Consider the following 12,862-nt stretch of genomic DNA (forward strand, 5'->3'; position numbering starts at 1 on the left):
ATCATATGTGACCTCCGCCCTAGTTATCAATACAAACTGCGAATTAACATTGTTACTGCGTTTTTAGATATAGGGCATGAAAGCAGTGAAATAGGCCTATTCTTCACTGAACCATCAATCCTTAACATCGTCCTACATATCATTGTTTGCAATAAAAGTATGTTTTAATCAATTTCCATCAGAAGAAATTTTGTGTAAACCAGCTCTCTGTTGGAGTTAGCAGCTGCTTACCTGTTCAAGCTAACTTTTGGTATTTCAAAACAAAGCCCATCTGCAACATTTCTGCAAGGGATCAATGCCGCGATTTGAATAAAAAGGTTCTGGGGTATGAACCGTAATTCTTATTGTTGGATGTGACAGCCCGATTTTTCAAACTAAGGTAAACGAGGGATTCCGTCTTTGTTTCAAGTGTATAGTATCCACACAAAAATCGCTGCTGTTTGAGAAAACTCATATAATCTAACATCACCAACACATTCAACAACTATTAAAATGAGTTTACCTGATGATGCGAAGAGGAAAACCACCACGAACGTATTCGAAAGCACAACGCTTAAAATTCAACTATCCATTACGGATGCATCTTAACCACAGAGGTAATGTAAACGAATTGCTCAAACATGGTAAAACGTAGCTCAGTCTCAGCGATAACCTTTCGAGAGCGAGACTGAGACGAGGTGAGACGGTATGATAGAAGAAGAAAAGACCTGGAATTGACACGTTCCAATTACGACCCGTGATTAGACCATACGATTTTTCTATTGTGGCTTTTTTTTCGCGTGTAATTGTTTTTCATCATAAAAAAAATTGTATTCGAAAGATACTAAAAAAAGTAAATAATAAAGTTCATTTGTTGAAATTGTCAATTTAGTTTATTGTGTTTGCTAAATTGAACATTAAACGTCAGTTTGTGCCATAAAGCACCGTACCCTATTAGATCACCTATGGTACAGTATAAAAGACTTGATAAAACACTTTACGTTTGGTAACGGTGTTGGTTCGCTAGCGCCGTTACTGCATGTATAAGCCTTACTAATAAATGTTTATCTAATTTAATTGCAGGTATGCTGGGAATGGCAGAAAAGAGTGATGCAAGTATCGCGACAGCTTGAATAACGATGGATTGTGACTACCCTGGCTGGTTACATGGAAAGGAGACGCTATCAACTCTAAATGGAAATTAGGTGTCCACATGAATTGTAAACGGTGGATTAATACGGATATGACGACCAATCCCACTCTTTTGGGTAAGTTGAACTTCACAAATATTTTTGTTATATTTAAATAAATCACACAAAATCAAATTCACAAATCAAAGTAACGTGTTAGAGTTACGTGTTGGAAAGGTATGAAATATAAAGATGGCTGATTTCGGCGTTAGCGTATCTATCAGGCTGGTCGCGAGGCAATATGTACTACTTAGTACACAATCGCGCCTACAGTTTTCTTTATGGGGAAAGTGTGTGTTGTCGCCCCTAGGGCTTTGATTTGGTTGCTTTAATGGTTAAACCGTTAAAGTTAAGCCAGTTAAACAAAAATGCGTGTAGCGCATGTCTTAATTTTTTCGAAGCGAATAATATGAATTCGTTTTATATAAATTTACTAGTAACGTTGGGCCCGTCCAGGGCCGGGGTATAGGTGGCGCTAGCGTAATTAACGCTATTTTTAAGACAATCGATCCACATTTATTGTTTTTCCCGTCTACCACTAATTCCTATTACAAATTAGGAGTTTCCCTTTCTTGCCCGCCGACCCACTCCCTGTTTCTGCCCGTCCATCACCTGACTTTTCTGCCGGCCACGAACCCAGCTGAAGTTATCCGTCGACCCCCTCTCTGCCCGTCAAACCACTCTTTGCCCGTCGACCCCCTCTCTGCCCGTTAACCCACACTCTGCCCGTCAACTCACATTGTGCCCACAAAAATGCCTGCTGGGGGACATCTACCTTTTTTGCATTTGCCCACCCTTTCGTCACAGTCTCGGCCCGTCCAAACCCCCGCTATAGTTGTCCGTTCACTCATTTTTTGCTTCTGCCCGCTAAGAAGCCCGCTGTTATTGCCGGTCGACCTTCTAACTGCCCGTCGACCTTCTTACTACCCGTCGACCCTCTCACTGTCTGTCGGTGCCCTGAGTGCCCGTCGACCCACTCGCTGCCCGTTGACCCTCTCACTGCTCGTCGGCCCCCTAACTGCCCGTCGACCCACTCGCTGCCCGTCGAACCCCTAACTGCCCGTCGACCCCTTCGCTGCTCGTCGACCCCCTCGCTGCCCGTCGACCCACTCGCTGCCCCTCGATCCCATCTCTGCCCGTCACCCCACTCGCTACCCGCCAAAACGAATGCTATAGTGGCGCATTAACATTTTCATTTGCTTTTGCCCGTCTTTCCCTCGCAGTCTCAGCCCAAAAAACGTCCGCTGTAGTTGCCGTCCACCCACGTTTTCCCTCTGCCCGTCTTTTCTCGAATATTCTCTGCCCGTCAACCCCCTTGCCCACCAAAAAGCCGCTGTAGTTGCCCGTCTTCCACCGTACAATTTCTGCCCGTCGGCTTACCTATTGTAGCGCCCACCAGTTTTAAGCCAAGCCCGCAGACTAAAAAATTGCATTTTCCCGACCTATGGTACAGTTTCTGTCCATCAAAAGGCCCGTTTAGTTGCCTGTCCACTCACTTTTTGCCTCTGCCCGTCAACCCACTTTGATCGCCAGGAAACTCGCCGTTGTTGCCCGTCGTACCACTCTCTGCCCGCCAAAACGCCTTGTAGTGGCCAATAAAAATAATAAATAAAACTAATAAAATAAAATCAATTTAAAATTAATTAAAATAAAATAAGAATAATACGCCCTGTCCGTCAGCTTTATGTGCCGTTGCCCACCCGTTAACGCAAAGCCCATAGACTGAAAAATTGCCCAAATCCGCAATTCCACCTGCAGTTTAGTTTTCCAAAACCCCATCCCACCAATTCACTGTAGCAGACGACGGTTTTGGCGCCAGCCAATCACAGCAGCCGGCGGCGGTTTTGACGCCAGCCAATCAAAACAAAAGCACAAAGTCACAGACACAGGCTCCACCTCCAATTTCCTTGTTTTTTTATAGAGTATGGATATTTACAATACTATGAAATATTACTATTATATATATGTACAATAGTTATAGTAATTGAAATAAACGAATATAAGAGAAACAAATTTTTAATTATTTGTCAGCAAAATAAATTACGATATTCGCTGATTTAATATATAAATAATATAAGTATAATATAAATCGATAGCCCTTGGTAATGGCTATCCATTTTTAGGTAATTATAATCAACATTTTCAAATAGAAAAAATCTTAAAGGCAAAATGTGTTTTTGTTGTTTTTCCATCTAAGGTTGTAATGGACGCAACTGATAAAAACAAAAAAATAGATATTACGCTTAAACTTTTTCCTTTTCTGAAAATTTAACATAAATTTCATAGAAGTAGATAGCTGTTGAAAAGAGCTATCGATTGATGCAAAATTTGTCAATTTTGACTGTTTATTTTCCTCGTAAATAATTATTAAAGGCTTTTACGATTTTAGAAAGGGGAGGGGGTGTGTGAAAAAGACGAAACTTTGCATTGATCGTTTGATGCGTAATCTTCGTCAAAATATAACATCATTATAACATTTTTGTTGCTGGTGATTCCAGGAACAAGTTGTTATAAACGATTGATTTTAAGATGCTACATTTAACCCCAAAAATTACGCTTGAAAAAGTGGTTTTTGACAAATCATTATGGCGGCCATTTTCTTACCGCGCCAAGTTCAAATTGTAAGTAGGTGTAAAAAATTGTAATTCTAAGTAAGTATTTAAATTTTTTTTGCAGCTGGGGAATTTTAATATCCGTCTTAGATAGAAAATCGCAGAAATTAACTAAGATAAGTTAAACAAATTTATTTCGACGGTTCTCATTTAATTTACAATTTTAAGGGTCTTTTTCCACATTCCGCGTGGAAAATTACGTTTTATCGCGCCTTCCGCGTGGAAAACTACGTTTTATCGCGCTGTAAAGTTTCAAACCTCGTGTATTGCAGTGGATTGTCGTAACAATTCCGAATTACATGTTACAATCATGCAGTATTTATACTACTAACACACATACAAAATTAAGGTAAAATGGGAGGGGACACGTTCACTTTCACTTGTGAAACGCTTGAGGGATGTTGAGGGTGTGGCTGTCTTCGGATAGCCTGTGGGCTCGTTACAGCGCCCTCCGCGCGGAAAAATTACAAGCAGACAGCATACCAAAAAACAATTGAATAACGCCTTGCGCGTTTAGCCCATAAGAAAAAGTCCATCTGCAACTATGTACTACTTAGTACATATATACTGAGACCATGGTGATGCGTTTCGCATTGTGAAAAAGGTCCAGGCTGGTCGCGAGGCAATATGTACTACTTAGTACATAATCGCGCCTACAGTTTTCTATATGGAGAAAGTGTGCGTTGTCTAACTTTAGTGGTTAAACCACTAAAGTTAAACCAGTTAAACAATAATGCGTGTAGCGCATGTCTTTTAAATTAATGAAATTACTTGAAATAACATGAATTCGGTTGATGTAAATTTTTCCAATGAGGTAATATGTACAATAAATACTAATGTATATGTTACAATTATACATAGATATTTATATATATTACTATTATATATGTACGATACTATTATACATATAAAATACTATAATATATATTATATATATTTATTCTTTATATAATGAATATGTACAATTTGTGTGGTAATTGAAATAAAAAAATATAAAAGAAATTTTTTTTTATTATTTGTCAGCTAAATTAATTGCAATAATTAGTTGATTAATTACAAAATAGCCCTTGGTAAGGGCTATCTATTTTTGTGTAATTGTTATTAACATTTTCAAAGGGAAAAAATCTTAAAGGCAAAATGTGTTTTTGTTGTTTTTCGATCTAAGGTTCTAATGGACGCAACTGATAAAAACAAAAAAATTGATGTTACGCTTAAACTTTTCCTTTTCTGAAAATTTAACATAACTTTCATAGCATTAGATAGTTCTTGATAAGAGCTATCGATTGATGCAAAATTTGTCAATTTTAACTGTTTAGTTTCTTCATAAATAATTATTAAGGGATTTCATGATTTTAGAAAGGGGAGGGGGTGTGTGAAAAAGACGAAACTTTGCATTGATTGTTTGATGCTTAATCTTCGTCAAAACAGGAAACCATTATAATATTTTTGTTCCTGGTGATTCCAGGAACAAGTTATTCTAAACGTTTACTTTTAAGCTGCTATATTTAACCCCAAAAATTACGTTTGAAAAAGTTGTTTTTGATAAACCATTATGGCGGCCATTTTTTTACCGCGCCAAGTTCAAATTTTAAAAAGTGTAAATAAGTGTAAAAATATTTAATTATAAGTACATATTTACATTTTGTTTGTGTCTAGAAAATTTCAACATTCCGTCTTGTATTAAAAATTAAGTAAGATAATTTAAACAAATTTATTTCATGGGTTCTCATTTAATTTACAATTTTAGGGTTCTTTTTCCACATATCCGCGTAGAAAACCACGTTTTATCGCGATCTGCGATCTCCAAGACAATATTAAAAAAAAAAAAAACAATTGACTAACGCCCTGCGCGTTTGTCATTTACCCCATAAGAAAAAGTGCATCTGCAAAACTACTTAGGACCCATGTTGCTAAAAGGACCCGACAGATCGCTAAAAAAAGCTACCCAATTGACGCGTTATCTACCGCTACCCGTTGCACACGGGCTCGAGCTAGGGCTTCGTTCGAATTATCTGAAACCCAAAAAAGCAACCAATTACCCCATAAAAATGGTCGGTCGGTTACTACCCGGCTAGGTACTTTTCTAGCGGTTCGGTCCGGTTCAATCATACCCAGTGAAGCCGATGAAGTAGCCGCCATGTTCAAAGATAGCGGATTAGTGATGCCCAATTTTTAAAAAAGTGAAAAGTACGGTGAATTACATGAAACTGCAACATTAATCGAATTTCTGAGTAAGAATCTGGTGAAAAGTCAGGTAACGGTTCAGAAAGCGGTATAATCGCGGTATGTAACCAGGTTTTTGAACCGATTTTTTTCCCTTGAACCGTTGACCGAATAAGACCCGGAATACGACCCAAATGCCTATGGGCAGGGAAAAGACACCCCGAAATCCGAACGGAGCACGTTGAAAACCAAAACGAGCTAACTGGTCGACCAAAAAGCTACCCGATTGACGCGGGGCCGTGGCCCACCTATTGGTAGGATATTTTTCGGGTAGATCAGGCAACGCAGCGCTTGTGAAGGAAGAAGGGCTGGGATAAAGTAAGTGACTCTGAGTGTTCCACTATGGCGGCCAGCGATGCAACAACCGATGATTCGTTGTACCCAATAGCTGTATTGATTGACGAGTTACGAAATGAAGATGTCCAGGTAATTTTCTAAGATTTTCTTCTAAAGGATTTGTTAGTTTACACCTTAGAAGTAATTTCATTTCGGTCGGTTTGTTGTTTGTTCCCTTCTAGTACACTACCGAAACATGTTCATTATTATGCCATACTTGCCATATAAATCTCGTTGAGTCATCTAATAGAATCTAGTGTCGCAAAATCTAATAATGTTAACAGCTATGATGCAGCTGGTAGATTTATGAGTTCATCATGATGTTCTGCCTAGTCTTCAAATATATTTGGGTGAATTTGGGATAAATAACATTTCTTTGCTTCAAGCTTCGCCTCAATTCCATCAAGAAGTTATCCACTATTGCATTGGCATTGGGTATAGAAAGGACACGGAGTGAATTGATACCTTTCCTGACGGACACAATTTATGATGAAGATGAAGTGCTATTGGCTTTAGCTGAACAACTGGGAGCTCTAACCCCATTAGTTGGAGGTCCTGAATTTGTTCATTGTCTTCTGGTAAGTACAGCTTATTTTCATAAGTAAATTTATTGAGAATTGTTTTGTACATCTCCATTTGAAAATAAATTTAATTTTAATTTAGAGTAGTCAAGTATGTTTACATAGCAACTTTGTTTTTCTTTTAGCCCCCATTAGAGTCACTGGCTACTGTGGAAGAGACTGTTGTTCGGGACAAAGCTGTGGAGTCCCTGCGTCTGATTTCAGAACAACATAGTCCTTCAGACCTGGAAACATATTTTGTTCCATTACTGAGAAGACTTGCTTCAGGAGATTGGTTCACGTCGCGCACATCTGCTTGTGGACTTTTCAGCGTAGCTTATTCCAAAGTATCGCATAATGTGAAAGGAGAATTGAGGGCAACGTTTCGTATGCTTTGCCAAGATGACACTCCTATGGTGCGTCGCGCGGCAGCATCTAAACTTGGAGAGTTTGCTCGAGTCGTAGAAGTGGAGTGGTTAAAAGCCGACTTAATTCCGATGTTTGTCCTTTTAGCCCAAGACGAACAGGTATTTTCTTTTTTGTTTTTTTTTCAGCATTTATCCGAAACATGTTTTTCAAATAAGCTTTTTGAACAGGACTCGGTGCGACTTTTGGCAGTCGAGGCCTGCGTTTCTATGGCTGAGCTTCTTCAGCAGGAAGATGTAGAACAGCTTGTAATGCCAACTTTGAGACAGTGTGCGGAAGACAAATCATGGAGAGTGCGGTACATGGTGGCTGATAAGTTTACTGAGTTACAGAAAGCTGTTGGCCCAGAAATTTCCAAACAAGACTTAGTGTCGGCATTCCAAGTAAACTTTGTTAGATTTTTCTTTGTTTTTGTTTTATTGTGTAATTTAAAAAAAAAATTTTATTCAAGGCCCTGCTGAAAGATCCTGAGGCAGAAGTGAGAGCTGCAGCGGCTCATAAAGTACGAGACTTTTGCCAAGCCCTAGATCCTGCGTTCCGAGAAAGTCTCATCATGAATCAGATTCTGCCTTGTGTCAAGGAATTAGTGTCTGATGCTAACCAACATGTTAAATCGGCCCTGGCTGCTGTTATCATGGGCCTCAGCCCTATTTTAGGAAAAGAAAACACGATTGAGCATCTCTTACCGTTGTTCCTTACACAGTTAAAAGGTATGAAGAATATTTTCGTAAAATTTCCGTCACGCGTCTGTTTCATTATTGCCAACCTTACAGACGAGTGCCCTGAAGTTCGCTTAAATATAATCTCGAACTTGGATTGTGTCAACAGTGTCATTGGGATTCAACAATTATCTCAATCACTTCTCCCAGCTATTGTCGAATTGGCCGAAGATTCCAAAGTAATTCTAACTTTGTTTATATTATATTATGTTTTTGAACTTACAACAATACCGTTTTCAAATGCAATAGTGGAGAGTACGCTTGGCAATTATCGAGTATATGCCTCTGCTGGCCGGTCAACTCGGAGTAGAGTTCTTTGACGAGAAACTCAATACACTATGCATGGCGTGGTTGGTAGATCACGTTTACGCCATCCGTGAAGCAGCCACAAACAACTTAAAGAAGCTAGTTGAAAAGTTTGGTGTTGAGTGGGCACAAAGTACCGTGATCCCTAAAGTCTTGGCCATGGCGCGTGATCAGAATTATCTCCATCGTATGACGTGTTTGTTCTGCATCAACGTAAGCAAAAAAAAATTTAATCTATTTAGCTGTGACTAATTTTTTGGTTTTTCAATGATCAAAAGGTTCTGTCGGAAGCCTGTGGACCAGATGTAACCGGCAAAGTACTACTGCCAACTGTCATTTCTATGGCGAATGATAACGTGGCGAATGTACGCTTTAATGTTGCCAAGTCATTGCAGAAGTTAACGCCTCGAATGGAAGCACAGGCAACCCATAGTGCTATTAAACCCGTGCTCGATAAATTAATCACAGACACTGATGTCGATGTGAAATACTTTGCGTCAGAAGCCCTAGCAGGTAAAGTTTTCTTGATAGATTAGTTGTAGCAAAGTTCGCTGAAATATTATAATATTTTTTTTTTTTGCTATTTAAAAAAAAAATTGTTACTATCATTATTTCTTTCTTTCTTAGTTCTGTCTGGCTGAAATCCACGAGTAAATTTGTCGGTGAAAATGGATCTATAGCTGTGACTTATTGGCTGTCTATTAATTTTTTCCCCTCGTTTAAATTTACATTTCATCCCCGAAAATTAATATTGGCAAGTATCCCATTCTTTATGTAGTATCATCATCACCCAAACCCTTCGTTTCTTGGTATTTCGCTTAGGACAGTCATACTCGCAATTCATCCGGAGCGATGAAGTTCGTGTATCCCGGAGATCTTATCCCCTTAAGGGCGTTAAATTTAGCTGTTCAAATGTAACACTTTTCTTCATTTAATTTCGAAATACAAAGCAACGTTCTTTTGTTCATAATTAAATAGTAAAACATGTATCAAACGTTCATCTCTACAATAATATGGCCACATTGTATTAATCATTGCGAAATTGGTAAATTTCAATTACAATATAACATGGTGCTAAACGCTACCGAAACCAAATGTGTAAGGAATCAGTTGGTCTTCAACCATTTGCCTTTCAGTAAATGGATCAATGTGATAATTATAACACAGATCATGGAAAGAGCATTCTGGAATAACTGCAGTTCTCGAGATAACGACACAGTCCACAAAATCTTCCAAGCATATTTGCGGATCCTTGTAACGAATTTGTGGAGCATACTTCACTGCTAAGGTTTGGAGTTTCGATTCATCCCGAATCATAAGCTGTTCGACGTTTAAGGAGATGGGTTGGAGCCGTGAAAAAACTGGTCGGGTTTGATCCAAGACTGTTGCTACCTATTTTGCACTAAGATTGTAAATGTTAAACAAAACCATAAGCCATTATACAGTACCTTAGCATTCACAAATTTTTGCACTTTCATATCTTTTTCCATTTTAAGATTGACTAATTTTCTTGTTTCAATTTCAAATCTTTTTAAAGCCTCAAGGTTTTTCATAAGAGCAGCAGAGGTTTGAAACACTGGTTGATTCATTTGTTGATTTTGTGGTGAGGCAACTGTGTGGCCACACAATGCTGGGTGAATGGTTGCTATAGGTATACCAAAAGTATGCAATCTTTGCACTATATCTACATCTGAGGTTTCATCTTCAATTCTAACAATCTGGGAGCCAATTTTTTGGTTAAATTTTGTAGTGTGGACAGCTTCAACCTGGGAACATTTTCCTAAAGAGGAACACCGTTTCGACAATCCAGATGACAGAGATTTAGTTTTACCAGTACTCTGTGATTCACTAACAGGTAGGATTGTTCCACGTTTTCCACCATTGAAAACCTTTACAGGTTTGAGTTTCTTTTTGGTTCTTGACTGTAAAGGATCTTTGAATGGGATGTGTGACATTCCTGGATGTGCCGGAGTATGGTTTTTACGCGTCAAATTTTCCTAGAAAATACTGAGAAATTATACGGAGCCAGTAGTTTCTTTAAAGTCCACACTTTTTGGCAGATATGTATACGTGTTAAACTTGATTTGCGAATGACAACTGTTAACCGAAAGTCGGAATATTTCTAAGTTTTAGGTGTAAACAAGGCCTTCTGCATGGTTATATATATGGCAATCCGTTTTACCCAAAAGAAAAAAGAATCGGCTTTTTTTTCTGTTTTATAGCTATCGCTATCTACCGGTCAGACTCATAGTAAATCCTCTAATGAGAAGTGTACATATTCTAGCCATATAAAAATAAAAAATTTTAAGCTGATAACTTTACTGAATTAGTATATAATTGAACCTTATTTTATTTTGTTCCATTCTATTTTTTTAAGACTCTGCAAGTATACTGATAAACTTCAAAAAGTCCATTTTATACAATGCGGATTAATTAAATTCGAACGACAATAAAAATGATTTTGTATTTAAGCTATAAATAATATCCGTAAATAATAAAAACTCGTTACTGGTTGTTCTATCTATCTTGCTGTGGTGTATTATCTTTTTTCTGTTAACGAAATTCGTTCCGTTATACTTTTCTTGTACAATAAAAATATCTAAATTTACTACCCGATAAACCCGAGCAAAAATAATGTCCAATAATCAAAGTTAATTATGAATACCTCTTCATTGAGTAAATACAAAAAAAAAGAATCGAAATGTCGCTAGACAAATGTCCTACTGTCGTGAACAGCTCATCCAAGTGTCGAGGGACAAAAATTCAAGTGTCGGAAAACCTGGAGTCTTTTAGGCAACTAGCCCAAAAGAGTCTGACCCGACCAATTACAACCGTGAAGTGTACAGCAGGAATAGTAACAGGGTGCCCTTTGCAAGGGAAAGCTAGAACTACGCATGTTAAGTTCGATAGATGGCGTTTGCGGCTGCCAGTTTGAAATTACCAGTGCGTTACGATAATTGACATTCTCTGGAGCGCCAGTGTGCTTATAACAATCAATTAATGAAATAGTATCATTATCATTCAGAAAAGTCAATCAGTTGTAATGGTTTTGCTGATCAACTATGCAGTAACTAGGTGAAAGGACGTAGATATGCCTCATTTCGCGGAGCAAATACAGAACAGTTGATCGGCTGTTTTGCCCGTGTGAGATCTTAATTGAAATTAATTTCATTAATTAACCGTGGAGAACCTCAACTGTGAAAAACGTATAGATATAAAGCGTAGAAAAAAAACTTTATTTCGCTCGAAATGTTTGTTACCAAAATGATGGATAAGTAAAGGATTTGTTTAATTTTTCCACAGGGTTGGCTTGCGCGCACGCCAGGAAATGGTGTGCTTCCAAACATTAAGCGGGCTTGCGAACATGTGCGCTCGAAAAAATATTCGCGAGTTCAAGTGCGAGCTCATGCATTAAAACTATCCATTTTTGCGTTTATCAATATGTCTCATCAAATATCAATCAACGAATCAACTGTGTTGGCAAAAAGCTTCTTCGAATTCCGTGGCAATAGCAGAAATCTATTTCCACCCTATCGTAATAAATACGTTGCAGATTGAGTGGAAAATTTAAGAGTGTTTGTCTTGCTTTTATGTAATCTAACCATTTTTTGTTGTAGTAGGGCTAGTAAGTTGCCAAATAAAAATAAAATAATTTATCGCGTGAAAAATTTGAACAAATTCTTTATTTTTCAATCACTATATTCAAAATCAAAATAATATAATGTGTTATTGAAAATTTTAACAACAATGCTATGTATAGAAATAATTTACGGGGTAAAACCGGGTCGTTGATCCGGATCCTTTAACCGGGAACTGGTTTTCTTTTTTGTCTTGACCCGGTTTGGATCTGTTTACATATGAGCAAGAAAATGGACGATCTGCGATCTGCCAGAACCGCGCCGAAAATCGGTGGCCTATCCCTCCCATGAGTTCCAGAGCTGTAACCACCAATAGAGGAAATTATAAGGGATTGGGTTATATTTTTCAGCAGTACACTTGGTCACAGGTAGAGATCGACTTTGTCAATTTAAGCCTGGTGCTCCGCAGGGCCCAACCTGAAGGGAAGGTGATCGGGCCTGATCAGTGCGGGTTTGTCCTATAGCGGTGTGGTGATGGCCGGTGCACGGGGGGGGGGGGGGGCCGCAGCATAAGAAGCGAAATTGTTTGCATTTTAAGCTGTGCTGATCACACGATAACGCTCCCTATCACTAGTAAAGAATTCCACATACACAAAAACGAGGTAATTTGAATGTATTTACGGTGCCTTACTTAAGCCTAAGGTTATCTACAAATTTAACCCACCTAACTAAACCTAAAAGCCCATTTGAGCTCATTTAACCTACTCAACCTAATTAGACCTAACCTAACTTATTATATTACACTATTAGCTTATTAAAGTTGTTTAGAAAAATTGTTGTTTAAAATTTTTTTTATTACATAAGAAACGCTTTGCTAAAATACACTTTAACCCACCACTCTGCTTATCTTGATATGCGAAAAATATTGTCAAC

At 38.2% G+C, this 12,862-nt stretch overlaps 2 protein-coding genes across 3 annotated transcripts; one reads left to right on the forward strand and one right to left on the reverse strand.

The window, feature by feature from the left end:
* The first annotated feature begins 6,274 nt into the window (after nt 1–6,274).
* On the forward strand, nt 6,275–9,334 carry LOC130703512 (serine/threonine-protein phosphatase 2A 65 kDa regulatory subunit A alpha isoform-like). The gene is made up of 9 exons (XM_057524965.2): nt 6,275–6,430; nt 6,727–6,918; nt 7,047–7,427; nt 7,497–7,709; nt 7,778–8,036; nt 8,100–8,224; nt 8,295–8,564; nt 8,630–8,864; nt 8,979–9,334. Exons 1-9 carry the CDS (start codon nt 6,347–6,349, stop codon nt 8,990–8,992), a joined length of 1,773 nt encoding a protein of 590 aa, XP_057380948.1. The 5' UTR covers nt 6,275–6,346; the 3' UTR covers nt 8,993–9,334.
* LOC130703518 (uncharacterized) lies at nt 8,968–10,524 on the reverse strand. 2 transcript variants are annotated; one of them, XM_057524972.2, is made up of 3 exons: nt 10,402–10,509; nt 9,800–10,348; nt 8,968–9,743 (listed from the first exon to the last, which is right to left on the reverse strand). In XM_057524972.2, exons 2-3 carry the CDS (start codon nt 10,304–10,306, stop codon nt 9,426–9,428), a joined length of 825 nt encoding a protein of 274 aa, XP_057380955.1. In that variant the 5' UTR covers nt 10,307–10,348; nt 10,402–10,509; the 3' UTR covers nt 8,968–9,425. The 2 variants fall into 2 exon arrangements, with proteins under 2 accessions (XP_057380955.1, XP_057380954.1); XM_057524971.2 differs by having other exon boundaries at nt 9,800–10,524.
* Between the last annotated feature and the right edge of the window lie 2,338 nt (nt 10,525–12,862).

The sequence above is a fragment of the Daphnia carinata genome, chromosome 7 (assembly GCF_022539665.2).
Source record: "Daphnia carinata strain CSIRO-1 chromosome 7, CSIRO_AGI_Dcar_HiC_V3, whole genome shotgun sequence".
Lineage (NCBI taxonomy): Eukaryota > Metazoa > Arthropoda > Branchiopoda > Diplostraca > Daphniidae > Daphnia > Daphnia carinata.